This window comes from Maylandia zebra, linkage group LG2 (assembly GCF_041146795.1).
Source record: "Maylandia zebra isolate NMK-2024a linkage group LG2, Mzebra_GT3a, whole genome shotgun sequence".
Taxonomy (NCBI): domain Eukaryota; kingdom Metazoa; phylum Chordata; class Actinopteri; order Cichliformes; family Cichlidae; genus Maylandia; species Maylandia zebra.
The window spans coordinates 17357951-17373592 of NC_135168.1; the positions used below are offsets into that span (position 1 = coordinate 17357951).

The following is a 15642-nucleotide window of genomic DNA, read 5'->3' on the forward strand; positions in this document are numbered from 1 at the left end:
GATCACGACCCATGACAAACTGAAACACAGGGCTTAAATACATGGAGGGAGCAATCAGGGAATGGACAACAGGAGGGAAACACAGCTGGGGCAAATCAGAACTGACGAGACAAGGAAGCGTAAACTGAACACACTGAGATAAGACAGACCTTCAAAGTAAAACAGGAAACGCATAACAGTCACGCCTAACACAAAACACTGACAACATTGGATCGTAACACTGTACTTTCACACATAGGTTATTACCAATTCTGGCTCGAATCATACATGAAAAAAAAACAATTATATTATTTTTTGTGCACCTATTGCACTTAAAATTAAATCCTTCCCAGATCAATTCTCAATTTAAAACCAATGGTAGTGCAGTAGTAGTGAATTAGTACAAGACTTTCATAACTTTAGCACCATTTCAGCTAGTCGGGTAGATGGTGCTTCATGCAATGCCCTTTTCTGGCAGAGAATAAAACTCCAGCAGAAATTTTTTATTCTGTGGGCATAAAAATTTTAAGATACTGAAAATTGCAAGCGACTGTTAGTAGCAGCACTATAAACTTTTGCCAAAGGCCATCAAAAACCTGCATGGGTTTAAATGTTGTCTAACCCAACAGTGAGGCAATACTTTAAGTAGAACCTAAATCAGGTCTGACTGCTGGTTTTTGTCAGCAGGTAATTTTAAAAAAATGTGTTTTCATCTTACTTGGACGTGCACACATTCTTAAGGGAAAAGGCCATTTGTAGAAGAAGCAGTAAAACCTCAGCTGCAGCCTTGTAATAAACTGTGCAGGTGGAGAAATGAACAAATACACCTCCTACACCTCTTTATAAAGATTTGTATTATTTCTCTTGTTGATCATTTGTGTGTGCTATTCTGTATGTTCATACAAAAATGGCTTATAAATGTTACAGCGTGCTCAAGAGAGCAACCTCCTTCTGCAACTTGACAGCGTCTCCTTGAAGTGTCAGTGCTACTGTCACTGTGTTTATTCTGCCTGTATTGTCAACCAGTTCAATTTGGCACCACAACCTCTCAAAAGCTTTTTATGTTACAGTTTTTAGCATTATTGTTCTTTCTGCTTTTTGCTACAAATTCTATCATTCAGACTTTCTACTAAGACACACAACAGTTCGTTTTAGATGCTTCCTTGTAACAAGAGTAGTTCAACGTGTTTGAGTTTTATCCCAAACACCCTTCCTACTGCAAAACAAAAGGGAATTTGTGTCTCTGGCTGGAATTGCACTAGCATTTGTAAACCACTACACTATAAAGCCACCTTTCTACTGAGACACACAATGTATACAAAAGATGGACATCTGTTTTAACATCTCCCAGTAGTTGGGCATTTTCACTTTGGCAATCTTGGTGTTTTAAAAATGGTGCAAAGGCTTGAATCTAGAACAGATATTCATCTGGAAATGTTTACTTAGCCTTTTCCCAACATTAATTGAGGTGTCTCAGCATTTATCAGATCAACTGTCCTGAAATACACTAGTAATCTTAACAGTTTTACAAAGCAGTTTATGATAAAAAGTCATGTGTGGCTGAAAGATAAAACCATGTAAAGAAGTCCTTTATAAATTCTTACTCTGACATGTGAAGGAACCTATTGTCCAAACGACACTGAACGTTGGGGTCAAGAGCAGCTCTGAAGGATAATTAGTCAAATCTGCATCACATGAAATAACACACAAAAAGCAAAACGACTGATGGATAATTCCATGTCAGTTTATCAACTGCCTCCCAGCTGACCAGCTTGGATTTGCCAGAACAAAACTCCACAAGGAAAATAGGACTCACTTGATTACACATACTCTCTTTTTGGCCAGGAAAAATAATTTCTTACTGGGCAGTGAGCGTGCATAAATTGAATTAAAATATCTTGCTCTACTTCTGAAACAGTCTTTGGCTGCCATAAACAAATAACTGAACTCAAAAATTCAAACGGGAAAACGAGAGAGAGAACCATCAGAAATGTAGGATATTAGCATTAGCATATTAGCATATTAACAGAAACTTGTTCTTTCAGCTACCTACATACAGGCTTCTATCATCAGGGATTATTCTTATTAAGAAGTGTCTCTTCCCTGGATTGTTTTTTTTTTTTCAAGGCAAAAGCTTCAGGGGGAAGGCTTTTTTTCTTTGTTTGGTTGTTATTATATGAAAAATTGAGATGGAATTGTCCATTTTATGCTGTAGTAGGTATTGTAGCAGACTTTTCATTAGATGTCTGGATGAATGGATGGATAATTAAATGAAGATATAAGGGATTAGTAAGCAAACACAAATTTTAACTTAAAAGCAGCACTGGGTGTTTGTTTGTGAGTGTGTCAAACTGTAAATGAGTTACCTATTCTGTACATTAGCGGGAAACATTGAAAACTGATACATGTCCTTTGAGCATTTTTAGAGACCAGAATAACTTTTTGTGTATAACATTCAATGTATAACCATTGAAGTCATGCTCAAAAACTACACATTTGCCTTTGACTTTATCTTCACCAATATCTCCTCTTCTAAAATGTTATTCTTTTTTCTCTTTTGGCTAAAAGCTGTTCCTGACTAAATCCTGAGAGATCACAGGTCAGGTCCTATCAGTTAAAGATGACTTGAGATTTATGGATTACAGATGCCCAAATTACATATGGGATTCTTTAGACTTACTTAAGCAAGGTGTTTATGTCCAGCACTTTTTATAAAATGAGCATAAACACAAATATAAACTCTGAAATTGTAAGCCAGTGGGGATACAATAGAGACAGGTGCCTGCAGTTTCCATGTACATGGTAATTCAATATGGTACAAACTAGACCACCATCATCAACTGAAACTGAGTTCTTTCTTCACGTCTCCTCATTAGACAGTCTGAGGTATCTCAGCACACTGATGGGGATAAAATCAAATCAAGGATATCAAATGAAGCTGCTGCTTCTCTTTTTGTGCCAATGTAAGTATACAGCGCAGGCATACTAATGTTTTTGTAATGAGTGCATCTTCACACAGAAACTCCTTTCGGTGAAATGAGGCTCATCAAAGAGTCAGGGTATCCACACACACCAAGTCTTCGTGGAAAAAGGAAATTGGAAAAATGAGAATTTAGCTAAATATATAGAGGGAAAAATAATTTAGGGCTACATGCAAGCCATTTGATTGAGCTATTTGTGATGGGCATCGTTTCAGAACGAATGTCACAGTGACTTGAAAAGGGAATGACCTTTCAAGAGTCAAGCCACACTTCATTACACAAAGAAAGTCCTAGAGCTGCAGCTTAACAGGAGGGATTCTTGGCACTTTGCATAGCTTCTCTTTTCACAGAGCACAAAACAATGAAAGGACACACTTACCATGCTTTTTTTTTATTGATGATTGAAGATAATGGCTGTCAACTGAAAGGAAACGAAACAATTTTAAAAAATATTGAAACAAAGGCTTAGATTCACTGGATTTATTCAAAAACAGTATAAATCGAGTGGAATTACTCAACAGTAACAAGTTTCTGTTCTTACCAACTGATGTCTGTCTTCTCCTCCACACAGATGATCTGGAGTCAGGTACGCTCTTTATTTTCTTCCCCCTAAAACTCCTCCTCACTAAGGAAAGCTGACAAGATGCACATCCTCATCTGCAGGTAGTGTTGCCTTTCACTGACAATCAAACGTGAGATGGTTAGCTCATGCTTCAAGTCACCTTTGTGTGACTTTTATTAAGCGGTTAAAAATTTCTACAAATTTTCACAGACAGCAGTTGTTATTTTTTAGAATGTGTGATGCTGCCCAGCAGCTTTGATCACGTATTTAATTAATTTGAACTCTTTAAAAAATTGCAAACATGTTAAAGTTCCACCAGTCTATCTGAAACTGTTAGTAATACATTTTTTAAATCATTTATTCTTTCCTCTTTTCTTATGTTTTTTTTTCCAAGTTTTATTACTAGTCTTGAATATTTTTGTTTCCAAGCTTTTCTGCGGGTAAACTTTGTTTGCACTCTAGAAATACATTTTCTTTGTTTTAGTGGCCCTATGATGGGGTTGATTATTTGCTTTAAATTATCTTAAATTTAACCCTGACTAAAGTCTGTAGTACTCTGTAGTTCTTTATACAAATGCTCCTTTGAGTTTGACAGTTAAAATAGTTGTATTCTGTTTTTATGACCAACAATTGGCTGAGGTGGAGCAAATTTGATATGTTTTGGACAATACTGAGTAGTTTACAAAAATGCATTCATCATCATATAGCTTATATATATTCTGTATAAAATCCTAATTAGCAATTAGGTGAAGTATAATATAAGTGAAATGCAAAAACCGAGTTTTCTGAAAGAAGGCCAGAAGCTTTAAGATGTGTATTGATTCTTTTGTTTGTTATTCTCACTTCTTCTCTTGTTTGAAACTAAGAACTGCAAAACCATTCAGGGCCCTGTTTAATTCCATTTATGGTCAACTTCCTGGGGAGAATGTGCTAAGTATAGTATGCAGGAGGGGAATGTTTGCAGGATGTGTTGATTGTAGGAAATAGTTAAGATTCATTTAATTTATTACTCTATTGTTATTTCCTGGAATCAGAGGCAATACTGTCATTACAGACAGGAGCTGCAGCATTATTTTGTGTCAAAAAAAGCAGGTGCTGCAGACTTTTTTCTAATTTCTTGTTTTTTCTCTTTTTTTGATAATTTTTTATTAGTTTCAGTCAAACTAAATATAAAACACTGATCCACTTGACCTGATGAACAGTTTAAAGGCTCTTTGTTTCTGCCCCACCACTTAGCCATGTCTCACATATTGTACTTGGCAGTACTTGGTTGCCTTCCACCCAGAAACCAGAATGGCATATGAGAAAATGTCTTTGGGTGATTAATAGCATGTGCCCATAATTACTCCAGTGTCTTGAATGAATGCCTGAGAGAGCTAGTGTTCTATTAAATAATAAATCAGTATTTTAACATGCAGGCTTAATTCAGTGTTCTTTCTGCCTCTGTCTACATTTAGCTTTTTGTTTCATGCTCTACATTAACATGGTTTCAAGCATGGCTACTCAGAGGTTAATGTGCAGACAGGACACAAAGAGGAGATGCTTGATGGCTGATAGGAGGGAAGGGATCAGCGGCGCAGCTCACATATCATTATAGTTGTCTCCTTCGCAGCAAACCTTAATTAAAGTGAGCACCTGTGAGAAGATGGGAGTGTGAATACCATCTCTGAGGTGATCCAGTTACGGAAGCTCACAGTTTCATTTCACAGTCTCCCAGGCTGACAAGGAGCCAATTTCCTTGATTCCCACATAAACAAGCGTATAGCAGCTAATAACAAACATATCAGATTGAATGGAGATATTTTTCAGGTAACTGAGATATCGTCTACTCACCAGAGGCAGACATACACAAACTAAATGGATTATGTACTTCTCTGAGTATTTAATATCTCACAATCGGATAAGCTACAAGTGTTCATATGAAGTGCTTGGATAATATGTGCAGTTTTTACAAAAACTAATTTCTCATTCTTTCTCTCATGTGATATGTGCATGTAGATAATGACTGTTAAAAACGCTACGGACACTGAATTACAATTCATATTTTTAGCAAAATCCTCATACAGTGCACCAAACTTCATGCCTGGATTAACCTAAAAAAATATTTTAGCTGATCATCTTTATCTCTCAAATGAAATGTTTGGGGTTTTTTTGTTTTTGTTTTTGTTTTTGTTTTTGTTTTTTGTTTTTTTTTTGGGGGGGGGGGGGGGGGGGGGGGTGATAGTTTCAGATACATATCTATTTGTAATGATTTTGATTGTAAGCTGTAAATAAAGTAAGTAAGTAAACAAAAGATGGACATAACTTCAGGTCTGAAAAGTAAAACCAGTGCAAAAGTTCTTTTAATCTGCACTCCATCAAATGGCAAGCAGGGAGCTCTGAATGCCAGTAACACACAACTGTAACACACACATATATATATACACACAAGTCTGCAAGGGATTTTCCTATAATTTCCTACCAATGACAATGTGATGGATGACATTGGCTGTCTTAAAAACATTGATGTCATTAGCTGTGTTTAACGACTATAATTAATCTAAGCCTAAATAAGACAAATTGCAATTTTTTCATTTGCAAAGTGTTAAAATATGCAGTAACACTATATCTATTAATATGTGCAATAACTAATAACTAATAAGTCTTTTTTTTCTGCCTGTAACCTAACTAATTTTCTGAATTTTAAAGATTAATGTAAAAAAATAAAAATAAATAAAACAAGTCAAGTCATACAGAAATCACTGCTGTTGTGGTTAAATTCAGACAGTTAGTGATTAATGATACATATGTACTTAAAAAGAAGCTTACATAAGGAGACATACTTGGTCATACTGTCTGTAAGTTGAAGACTAGTCCAAAAAAACATCAAACATTGCCATGAAAAAGTATTTGCTGCTTCCTGAATTCTTATCTTTTTCACACATTTGTCACTGTGATCATCAAACAAATTCTAGTAATGCCAGTTCATACCAATTGCAATTTTTTAAATGATGATTTCATTTCTTTTAAGAGAAAATAAGCTATCCAAACCTTTCTGGCCCTGTGTGAAAAAGTAAAGGTCGCCTTTGTTAAATCATGAGTTAACTGAGATTAATCAAAATGTTTGGACTCTAGTTTCAGCTCTCAAAAAGCAACACATCATGAGACCATCTAAAGAAACAGCTGAGAAGCAAAGTCCTTGACAGTCTGGAAAAAGTTACAAGGTTTGCATTCCAGCTAATCACAATGAACCATTATCAACAAATGGAAAAAAAAAAAACTGGAACAGTAACAAAATTACTAAAGTCTAACAAGATTTCTCCAAGAGCACATCAACAACTGATGTAAGAGGTCACAAAAGAACCCAAAACATCATCCAAAGAACTCCAGACCTCACTTGTCTCAGTTAAGATCAGTGTTCATCATTGATTCCCTGTTATCACAAATGCTTGATTGCAGTTCTTCCTGCCAAGGGTGGCACAACCACTTATTGGTTTAGGGAGCAATGCAACAGTGTGCCAGATAGTTTGGATAGTTTGTTTTTTTTTTAAGCATTTAACATGCGTTATCTTTGTCTTATATTAAAACTATTTTCATGTTTGTTTGATCAGAAACATTTAGGTGAGACAAATGTGCACAATGTTTGGCACAATTTGTGTGGCAGGAAAATCATGTTAAAACCAAAGTTAGTGAGTTAACCTTGTTTTTTAAATTGCACTTTCTAAAATCATATATGACATTTATGTATTAAAATCTATTTGTTTTTATATGAGAAAACATCTATTGATTATTTATCATCTAAATCAGTGATCCTGCAAACTGCTGGGAAGTGAAACCAAAAGTCAGCAGTTTCTTCCCATTGCCCTTCCCAAGTTGTCAGCTTTAAAACCAAATCACTGAGAGATTTTCATTCATGAGCGGTGTGCCATGCGACAGCTGTGTTACAGAGCTCTGTGTCTACAACTCAATATATGCAGTACTGAATGACCGACAATAAGGTCTATCATCAATCAAAGGGTCACCATAGATCACATGTTTACTACTTTCCACAAATTACAGCTTTGCTGAGGCCAGGTTCAACTTGTGTCTTATACCTTTTCAGGAACGTTCATCATAATATATTAAAAGAGCAGATAAACTGCCTCTACTAAGAGGAAACCATCCACAGCTCTTGTGTATGAAGCCAGTGAATAAATGTTGTGCTAGATGCAACATTTGCGATTTGGGAACAAATAGACTACTGTCGTGTTTGAGAGCAGACTTAATTTAGACAAATATTCATGAAATGTAATCTTTATTTTATTTTTATTTTTTAGCTTTTTGGGGGTTGGGGGTAGGGGGCTGACTATATACATAGTTAATTTCCAATAATCAAAGATGTAAAGTACATAAAACTCCAGCTAATATTTCTGATAATAAATATATTTTATTAGGATTGACTTTAGCTTTGCGCTTAAACTACAGCATAAAACTATGTAAGCATGTCAGATTAACAGCATTTTAGAATATATTGTTTATATAGAAAACGCGTCTTTTTCGAGGATAAATGCAAAATAAGTAAATTTAGAAATTTATTAATAAAATCAAGAAAACAACACTTGAATATTCACTGAAAATTAAAAAATGCTAGCCTACCCATTTTACAGGTAATGAATTTTATTAATTTTTTTCCAACCCAAATGTTAAAAATACCAAAAAGAACAAAATCTTTGTCCATAAAATGGTTAGTGTTTTGATCAGAGTTTACCTTGGTTTATATTTTATTATTATTGCCAAGCAGGTGTTTTGAACACGTCTCTATTTAAAAAGTGTATCTCTGGTCTCAGAAGATGAGTCCGATTCAGCAGTTTTGTTGCTCTTTTCAGCAGAATTCTTCATCTTCATCAGATCAGATGCTTTGATTATTTCGTGGTCATAGTCTAACTCTCTGTTGTCTGCAGCATAGACTCTACAGGAACCTACACCGCAGATGCTGCTGCTTTTGACTTTTTCAGGATTCAGATTGATTTGCACTAAGGTTTTTTTTTTTTTTTTTTACGATATATTGCAAATAAAGAGATCATAGTATTGTAACCAAAGGAGAATTTTAAGCTCAAAAGCACATGTGCAAAATAAATCAGAGCTGGCAGAGCTCTGAGTTACAGCTGGAGTGAGCAGATAAACAAACTGTTATTATTTTGAAATAACCCGTGCACAAATCTGCTGAAGAAAAATCCCTTAAGATTCACTGGTGTGAAATTAGCTGAGAGGTGGCGAAGTGTTTTCAGACATGTCTCAGAGAAAGTATTCACAGAAACAGCTTGACACCTTGGAACACTATGCTTCTTTGCTTTCTTGCAGAGAGCCACATTGAAAAATTTCTACATCCATCACATCTGCGTAAGTGACCTTTAGTAGTTTTGGCAGCTGGATTAGCCATGCTACCCCTTTCTGTTTATTTCTAGTCAAAGATGTAAGAAAACCTCCAAATTAGTTGACTTTTAAATATAAAGTTAATGTAGGAATGCAAATATTTACAGATCTTGAGAAATCTTAACAATATTATTTCTGGCAACAATGATTTGCAAGAAATAACTTGCATCACACAGGTACACTACATATGAATAATGGGTGTTTTCATTATTGTGTTGAAGTATAAGGAAATCAGCTGCCATTGTGTTATGAACATGCTCCCCTCTAGGTTAACAGGATATTGATCCTTTTGGGACTATTCAATCATTCAAAGCCTGCATGACCTCCTCTGACTAATGACTGAAGAGGAATAAAAATAAAACACAGTAAGAACCACAGGTAAATGGTAAATTAAAGGAAAACCCAACACAAATTATCTTGGCATTGACTCTGTTCCTGGAGCTGAACTGAAGAGATGAAAGTCTTTCTTCCGAAAGATATTTATGCATTTGATGATTTAATGTTTGTGTTGAGCATCTATCTGGTGCTGTATGAAATCTGGCGATCAGGAAAGCCATAGTGTGCACATTATTTTGATATGCATCAGATAATTCAGTGATCCCTTATGTCATCCTGCAAAAGATCACTCTCATCAGGACATAAACATGTCCTTCAATAAGTGGAAAAGTGGACTCCACACTTGGCAGTAAAATAGCTTCCTATCTGTGGTCAATAGATCAGGTGTATTGGCCACTTTTACATCCCTGGGAAATGTTAAATGGCATTAACCCTGTGAGTTCTTTTAGTTGATATTAGCTTTCTCACCTTAAGTCTCATGACACTTTGCCCCTTGATATGTACAATACTTAAAAATAAAGGTGGCATAGCACCTTTTATATATTTCATCAGCAGAAATCCTTAATATTCCTCCTGCCAATTCACGAAAATGAGATGAGTGCAAATTGGCCTACTGAATGCACTGCTTTAATCAGCATGGATCAGGATGCAGATTTAATCTTGGCTTCTGCTTTTACTCAGCAGTTTAGATGTTTGGGCTATGGCTGTCTAAATACACTTAATAGCTCTTGCATAAAATTAGCGGTAATTTTAATTACTGAAGGAGAACACAGATAAGGCTCCCTGCTTCACGCTTATCTGAAAATAAGCAACATATAAAGCTGGTAAAAGAACAAACGGGTTTCTATGAATAAAATCATGAGCTTTTATTATTTGTGAGGCAGTTTCAGCACGAGTCCATAACAGATCATTTTTAAAGTAATTTTCTTACACAGTTCTGCAAAGGCACAATCAAGTACGCCAACATGCCTCAGTCCTGGCAGTGTTTTGGCAGATTTGTCCCATATTTCACAACACACGCTCCAACCTCTGTTCAAAGCAAGGCTGCCTAAAAGAGCGAACGGGCTGCAGCATCGATTTTGCCACCGAGTTCCTGAGCTGTTTGAGAAGCATCCAGAGGAGAAGCATCATGAGCATCAGGAGACCGAGAAGCATCCCCACGTACAAGCTCAGGTTCCAGCCCCAGCCCAGTGCCAGCGGCAGCGACGTGGACGCCACAACAAATCTTCTGGGGGCAGGCATGGGGTTAAGCAGCAAGCCACTCTTTACACTACCAAAAATGGTCTTTAACAAAGTTAGATCTTAGGAGTTAAACAGATGTTATGCCGTAGCTGCACGAGTCATCATTCAGCCAGGTATCCAGCCGTTTAGGCTATGTTATAGAATTCCCATCAGTTTCCATGGTTAAATCCTCCCGTTAGTCACAAGTGCGTGCAGTCAGTAATAAAGGAAACCTGCTGAGAGAGTGCATGCTTTTTGAGCGGTCCATGCTTCTGAGATGAAAATCCTTTCTGCGGCTGGGCTCCACTTCCCCTCTCCTGTCAGACTCCTTGCACAAAGCCAGCCTCCCAATTTATCACGATGGGGAGCGTGCAATACCTTCAATGCTATTGGCCGACTAACTCGCGTTCAGATAAAAATCAAGCCGTTGTTGAATGACAAGTGGAAAAGCATTTAGTTTGAAACAAAAACTCCAAACACGGGGTGTGTGTGTCCTTATTTTCCCCTTCCCTTGTTGAACAGAACCTTAAATGCCTTGAGGGGCTTTTGATATTTCAAAAGCCTACTTATCCTGTTGTAAGAAAGGCTGCACAGGAAAACCTTACTGGTTTAAAGAACTGACTTTACCTTTCCCATAATTACCACTCCTCAATGGCACTTTGTCCTCAATTCAAACAGAAATCCCATTTTGGATACCCAGAAATTAGTTTAGCCTTATACAAACAACCAGGGCTCACATTCCTAAGCTGATGTAAGCTTTTAAGAACTTGTCCTCTGCTGCCCTCTTGAGTCTAGGGTGTTGATAAAGCATCAGAAAATGTATTTAAAAGAATTTTATTTACAAGAGCCATAGTTTAACAGTGCAGAAGATGTCCCAAAAAAGCTTTCAAGACACCAATGTAATCAAATGACTCAATGACAGACAAACTACACTTTAATCTGCATCCCATTAGGCCAAATGGTCCAAGGTTACACCTCTTTAAAAAAAAAAAAAAAAAAAAAAAAAAAAAGCGCAACCCTGCACCCTTGCTTAGGAAACTAAGCTAGAAAAAAAAAAAAAAATTGAGGCCACAATCTGTTCTGTGGGTTTAGGTACATGTGCAGGTCAATTAGCAACACTGAGGAGCCAAGTAGCCCAACAGTGCTATAAAGCCTATAATTTGTCTGATTAAAACTTCTTGATTTTGCCAATAACTGTAGTGTGGCATGAATCTTAGACTTTACAATATAAAAATTACAAAAAAAAAAAAGTCAAAACATCTAAAATACCTAGTGCTACTCCAAAAAGAGCAGGGCATTTGATATTGTGGCACACATCATTAAGTGACAGGGGAGTACAACATGGATAGAAGGGAATGAAGTAGTCAGTTCAGCTGCAGTTTAGTTGGTGCATTGATGCTTGAGACTTCATGGTACCTGTGGAAGAGACAAGGGTTTAGTGCTTTAGCACAAATAAAGAAACCCAGACTGTTCCAAATGTAAACAAAGACTCCCCATGAAGTTTTCAAACAAATCTGCTGACTTACTTTGTGCCCTTGTACTTCTCCCGGACAGACTGCTGTGCATGCTGAGGGGCATTGAGGTATATGCGGTGAAGATCCTCAATGCACGGCATCAGATCTTCCAGAGAGTAGCCAGTCATCTCGTTCAAGGACTTGGGCTAAGGAGCACAACTTTGGTCAGTTTGTGTCTTCAAATATACAAATACATTTCCCCACACACTAAACTAAAGCTTGCATAAACTTGGACAAGTTTAACTTTAAACAACAGTTAAGAGTAGATGCAAGCTCTGAGTTATTGGCTGTGCTGCTGGACACCATTGGCATTTCCACCTACATATAGACCAATACCTCATAGTTGCCCATTTGTACAAGTCTATAGAGCTCACCCATGAGGCACCAGTCACTGTGGTGTTAGCCAGAATGTAGGCCGCAGCTGCTGTCTGCGATGGCAAGTATTTCAAGAAGGGGTCTGAATCAACCAGGCTGAGCTCACCAAGGTACTGAAGATGAAAAACAACAACAAATGTTTAGACAATGCACTTAAGACATCACTTTCAGACTACAGAAATCTCATGCCCACCATTGCCAAGCTCTCCACTTGTTTGGTAACAGCATGCTGCAGGAAGTACTGAGTGAGAAACTGGTTTATTGTTGGTGCTGCCAGGTCAAATGAGAGCACTTTAAGCACCAGATGCTCCATTCTTAACACTTGCTTCTTTGTGTAGGTGTCGTCTGTGATGTAAACAAACTCTGCCACCTCTGGTGGGTAGATCTCTTCAAATTTCCTGCATAACATTCAAAAGGAACAAATGTAATGTTTGCAAAGTAGTGGGCTTTGAACATTTGTAGAATCTGACATGCAAAGAGGTACATACGAAGCTAGCAGCATAGCTGCAGTGCCAACCAGCTGAAGTTTGCCTCTTAGGACAGACATTGAGGAAAGGAAGCGATCAATGTAGTTAACAGCCAGATAAAGTGTCTCATTCTGGAGCTTGTACTCTTCGCCAACTTCGACCAGCCAATCAACCAGAATGGCTCGCATGCTGTTTGTGATGTCAGGCTGCTTCTTCATGTAGCCAGCTTTAGGCCTGGTTTTCACCTGTGGGGTGACAATCTAGTTATAAAGAGCCAGTTTGCAAACAGGATCAGATAACCATCAACAGGTTTAGGTTGAAAAATGTTGCCAGGGGACATGTCTAAGATGGCAGCACTGCCAGAAAATTCTCATATGCTTTTTGCTTTAGCACTTCGTATGCCAATTTCTCACCTCCATCTCCCTCAGATAGCTGTGAATTTCAGCTGCATATTCTGGGGCCTCATTTACATTCACTGGTTTTTCCTCCCCCTCAACCACAGACATGTCCATTGGAGAATCTGAGAAGAGTTTTATATTTAGTAAACAGTAAAAACCCAGATCAGAGTAACAGTTGCTAGCATCATTTCCTTTAAACCCACCAAAGCTGACATCCATCGCTGATGGAATTTCAATAGTGGCAAGGGGCTGCCGGAGCCGTGCCACAGCACTGATCTCCAGTGGGGATTGTTCAACTGTGGGCTTGGCTTTGATACTCTCAACTGCTTGCAGTGGCTTCTTGACACAGGCTCCATCAGGCTCATCAATATGGATCTGGAAAGCGGGTTGCTTGGCCAGTGGTTTATCAAAGCAGCTTTTCCCAAAGTCTTCATTTTTACAAGACAAGGATTGTGTTGAATCCTGGAAGCAAAGAAATATTCAGACATGGCCCACAGAATAGAAACTTTGTTAGATTAGATCTGACAGCAACACCATCCAAGGGCATACATGCTGCTCAACTTAGTGGTTAGATGAAGACTTTTCATTACAACACTAAGTGTGCTGCACTTGACTGAGAACATTCAGATGATATTACACTAGTCAGGTTCAATGTTAATACTCAATTGTTACATCCGCTGACGGGAGGGAAACGTTAATAAAGCACCCTCAAGAAGGCATGTTTGTTGTTTTAAGCAGCCAACTACATGACTGACTTCACCTTAATGTTGATATTAAAATGGCGGTCAATTGGTGGGAACGGGGCGTACACACACACCTACGTTCGTGAGTTTGTAAATATTAAGTTTTAAGAATAATAAAAGCATCAAGTATTTTTTAACAAGCAGGGACATGGTAAAATGTATTGGCTCCAAAACATGTAGTCAACAGCAAAGCGCAGCACCAGCTAAGCAGCTACCAGTTAGCATTGTTACCTGCTTTCCGCCGACTTGGGATTTGTTCCTCTGGTTGTTCTGCAGGGCTCCTAGCACGGTTCTGTTGGCGGCTTGCTTCGGAGGAAGGTTTTCTTGGTTTTCAGTCGCCACAGGTCGGGCTTTAAGCGAGCCTCTGAGTCTCTGCAGTACATTTTCCTGATTCTGGTAGTCACTAGCCGCGCTTCCCTGTGCTCTGTTAGCGCCTGACATGTTGCCCTCCAACTCCAGCCTGCCTTCCGCTAGCTTAACTACAATTGTTGAGTACTTGTTAACTAGTGAAATGAGCCCTCAAATATGATGCGTGGATAAAGGGATCAAGTATATGGATATTATAGCGAGGTTATCATTAGCGTCTACCTTGCCGAGGAAGCTTAAAGAATTGTTCACAATCAAAACTAAGCTGTTGAGATGGTAACCACACTTGGAATCCCCGTGCTAAAACAAAGCAGACAAAAACAAGACATGCACAATTGGTGGTACAATGGCTACAGTCGGAAGACAAGAATTTAAGTCGCCATAACGCACGAGTTTCGAATTCACTACAAACCTGGAAACAAGGGAGCTAACCTCGATCCATTTACACAGAAACCTGTAGAGACTGCAGCTTTCTCTCAGTTCAAGTAGCCCGCGAGGATTGAAACAGACCAATCAGAAGCCGCGAAGGCAGTGACGCGTAAAATGTACGGGGAACCGAAGAGTACAATAATCTTCTGATTACTAAATTCAAAACCGGTTTGGCATGTTTGAACGTAAAATCGCTTTATTAAGTCAGCTGGGCCTGTGTAGCAAATGCACGCATAAAGGATAAGATCTTGTTTTATTTTTTTCCTTTTTTTATTTTGCTATCTTCATATATGTTCAGACACACAGGTTACCCAAGGCATTTAATCATATGAACCATTTGTAATCTGTTCTTAGTGACTAAAGACTTGTGTTGGGAAGTACTAACTGCATGCAATACACACAATAATTAAACCACTTTTTGAATTAGCTTGGTTATAGTTTAATTTTTAATGAATACATAATCAGAGAAGTTGTTACCTGGATAACTGAGTGCGCTTGCCTTTAAAATCAGTCTGAAACTAATTATTTGCTGTCTGCAAATTGCACATAAAACCAAAGTTTATATCCTTCTACTTTTGCATAAATAGTGGACCGCTATAATTTACATATGACATATGAACAGGCACTGCTATAAACGCAACTAAATATCAGCTTTTACTGATATGACTGTTTTTTTATATATATATATTTTTTATTTACAAAGCAGTTTGAACTATACTTCCATCCAGTTATTTAGTTAACAATTTTGATAACCTTGAGTATTTTATTGCAAGTAAAAGTTTAAATATTTAATCTTTAATACAATATAATGTTTAAATATTCACTAAATGTTAACAGCAAAATATACTTACAATAATAAAGGAAATTCTCCTTTACAGAG

At 37.6% G+C, this 15642-nt stretch overlaps 1 protein-coding gene across 1 annotated transcript; it reads right to left on the bottom strand.

Moving 5' to 3' along the window:
- Window positions 1-11288: 11288 nt before the first annotated feature.
- ccna2 (cyclin A2) lies at window positions 11289-14896 on the bottom strand. The gene is made up of 9 exons (XM_004553677.3): window positions 14746-14896; window positions 14199-14633; window positions 13428-13686; window positions 13240-13346; window positions 12848-13071; window positions 12553-12757; window positions 12359-12472; window positions 11997-12130; window positions 11289-11886 (listed from the first exon to the last, which is right to left on the bottom strand). Exons 2-9 carry the CDS (start codon window positions 14406-14408, stop codon window positions 11835-11837), a joined length of 1305 nt encoding a protein of 434 aa, XP_004553734.1. The 5' UTR covers window positions 14409-14633; window positions 14746-14896; the 3' UTR covers window positions 11289-11834.
- Between the last annotated feature and the right edge of the window lie 746 nt (window positions 14897-15642).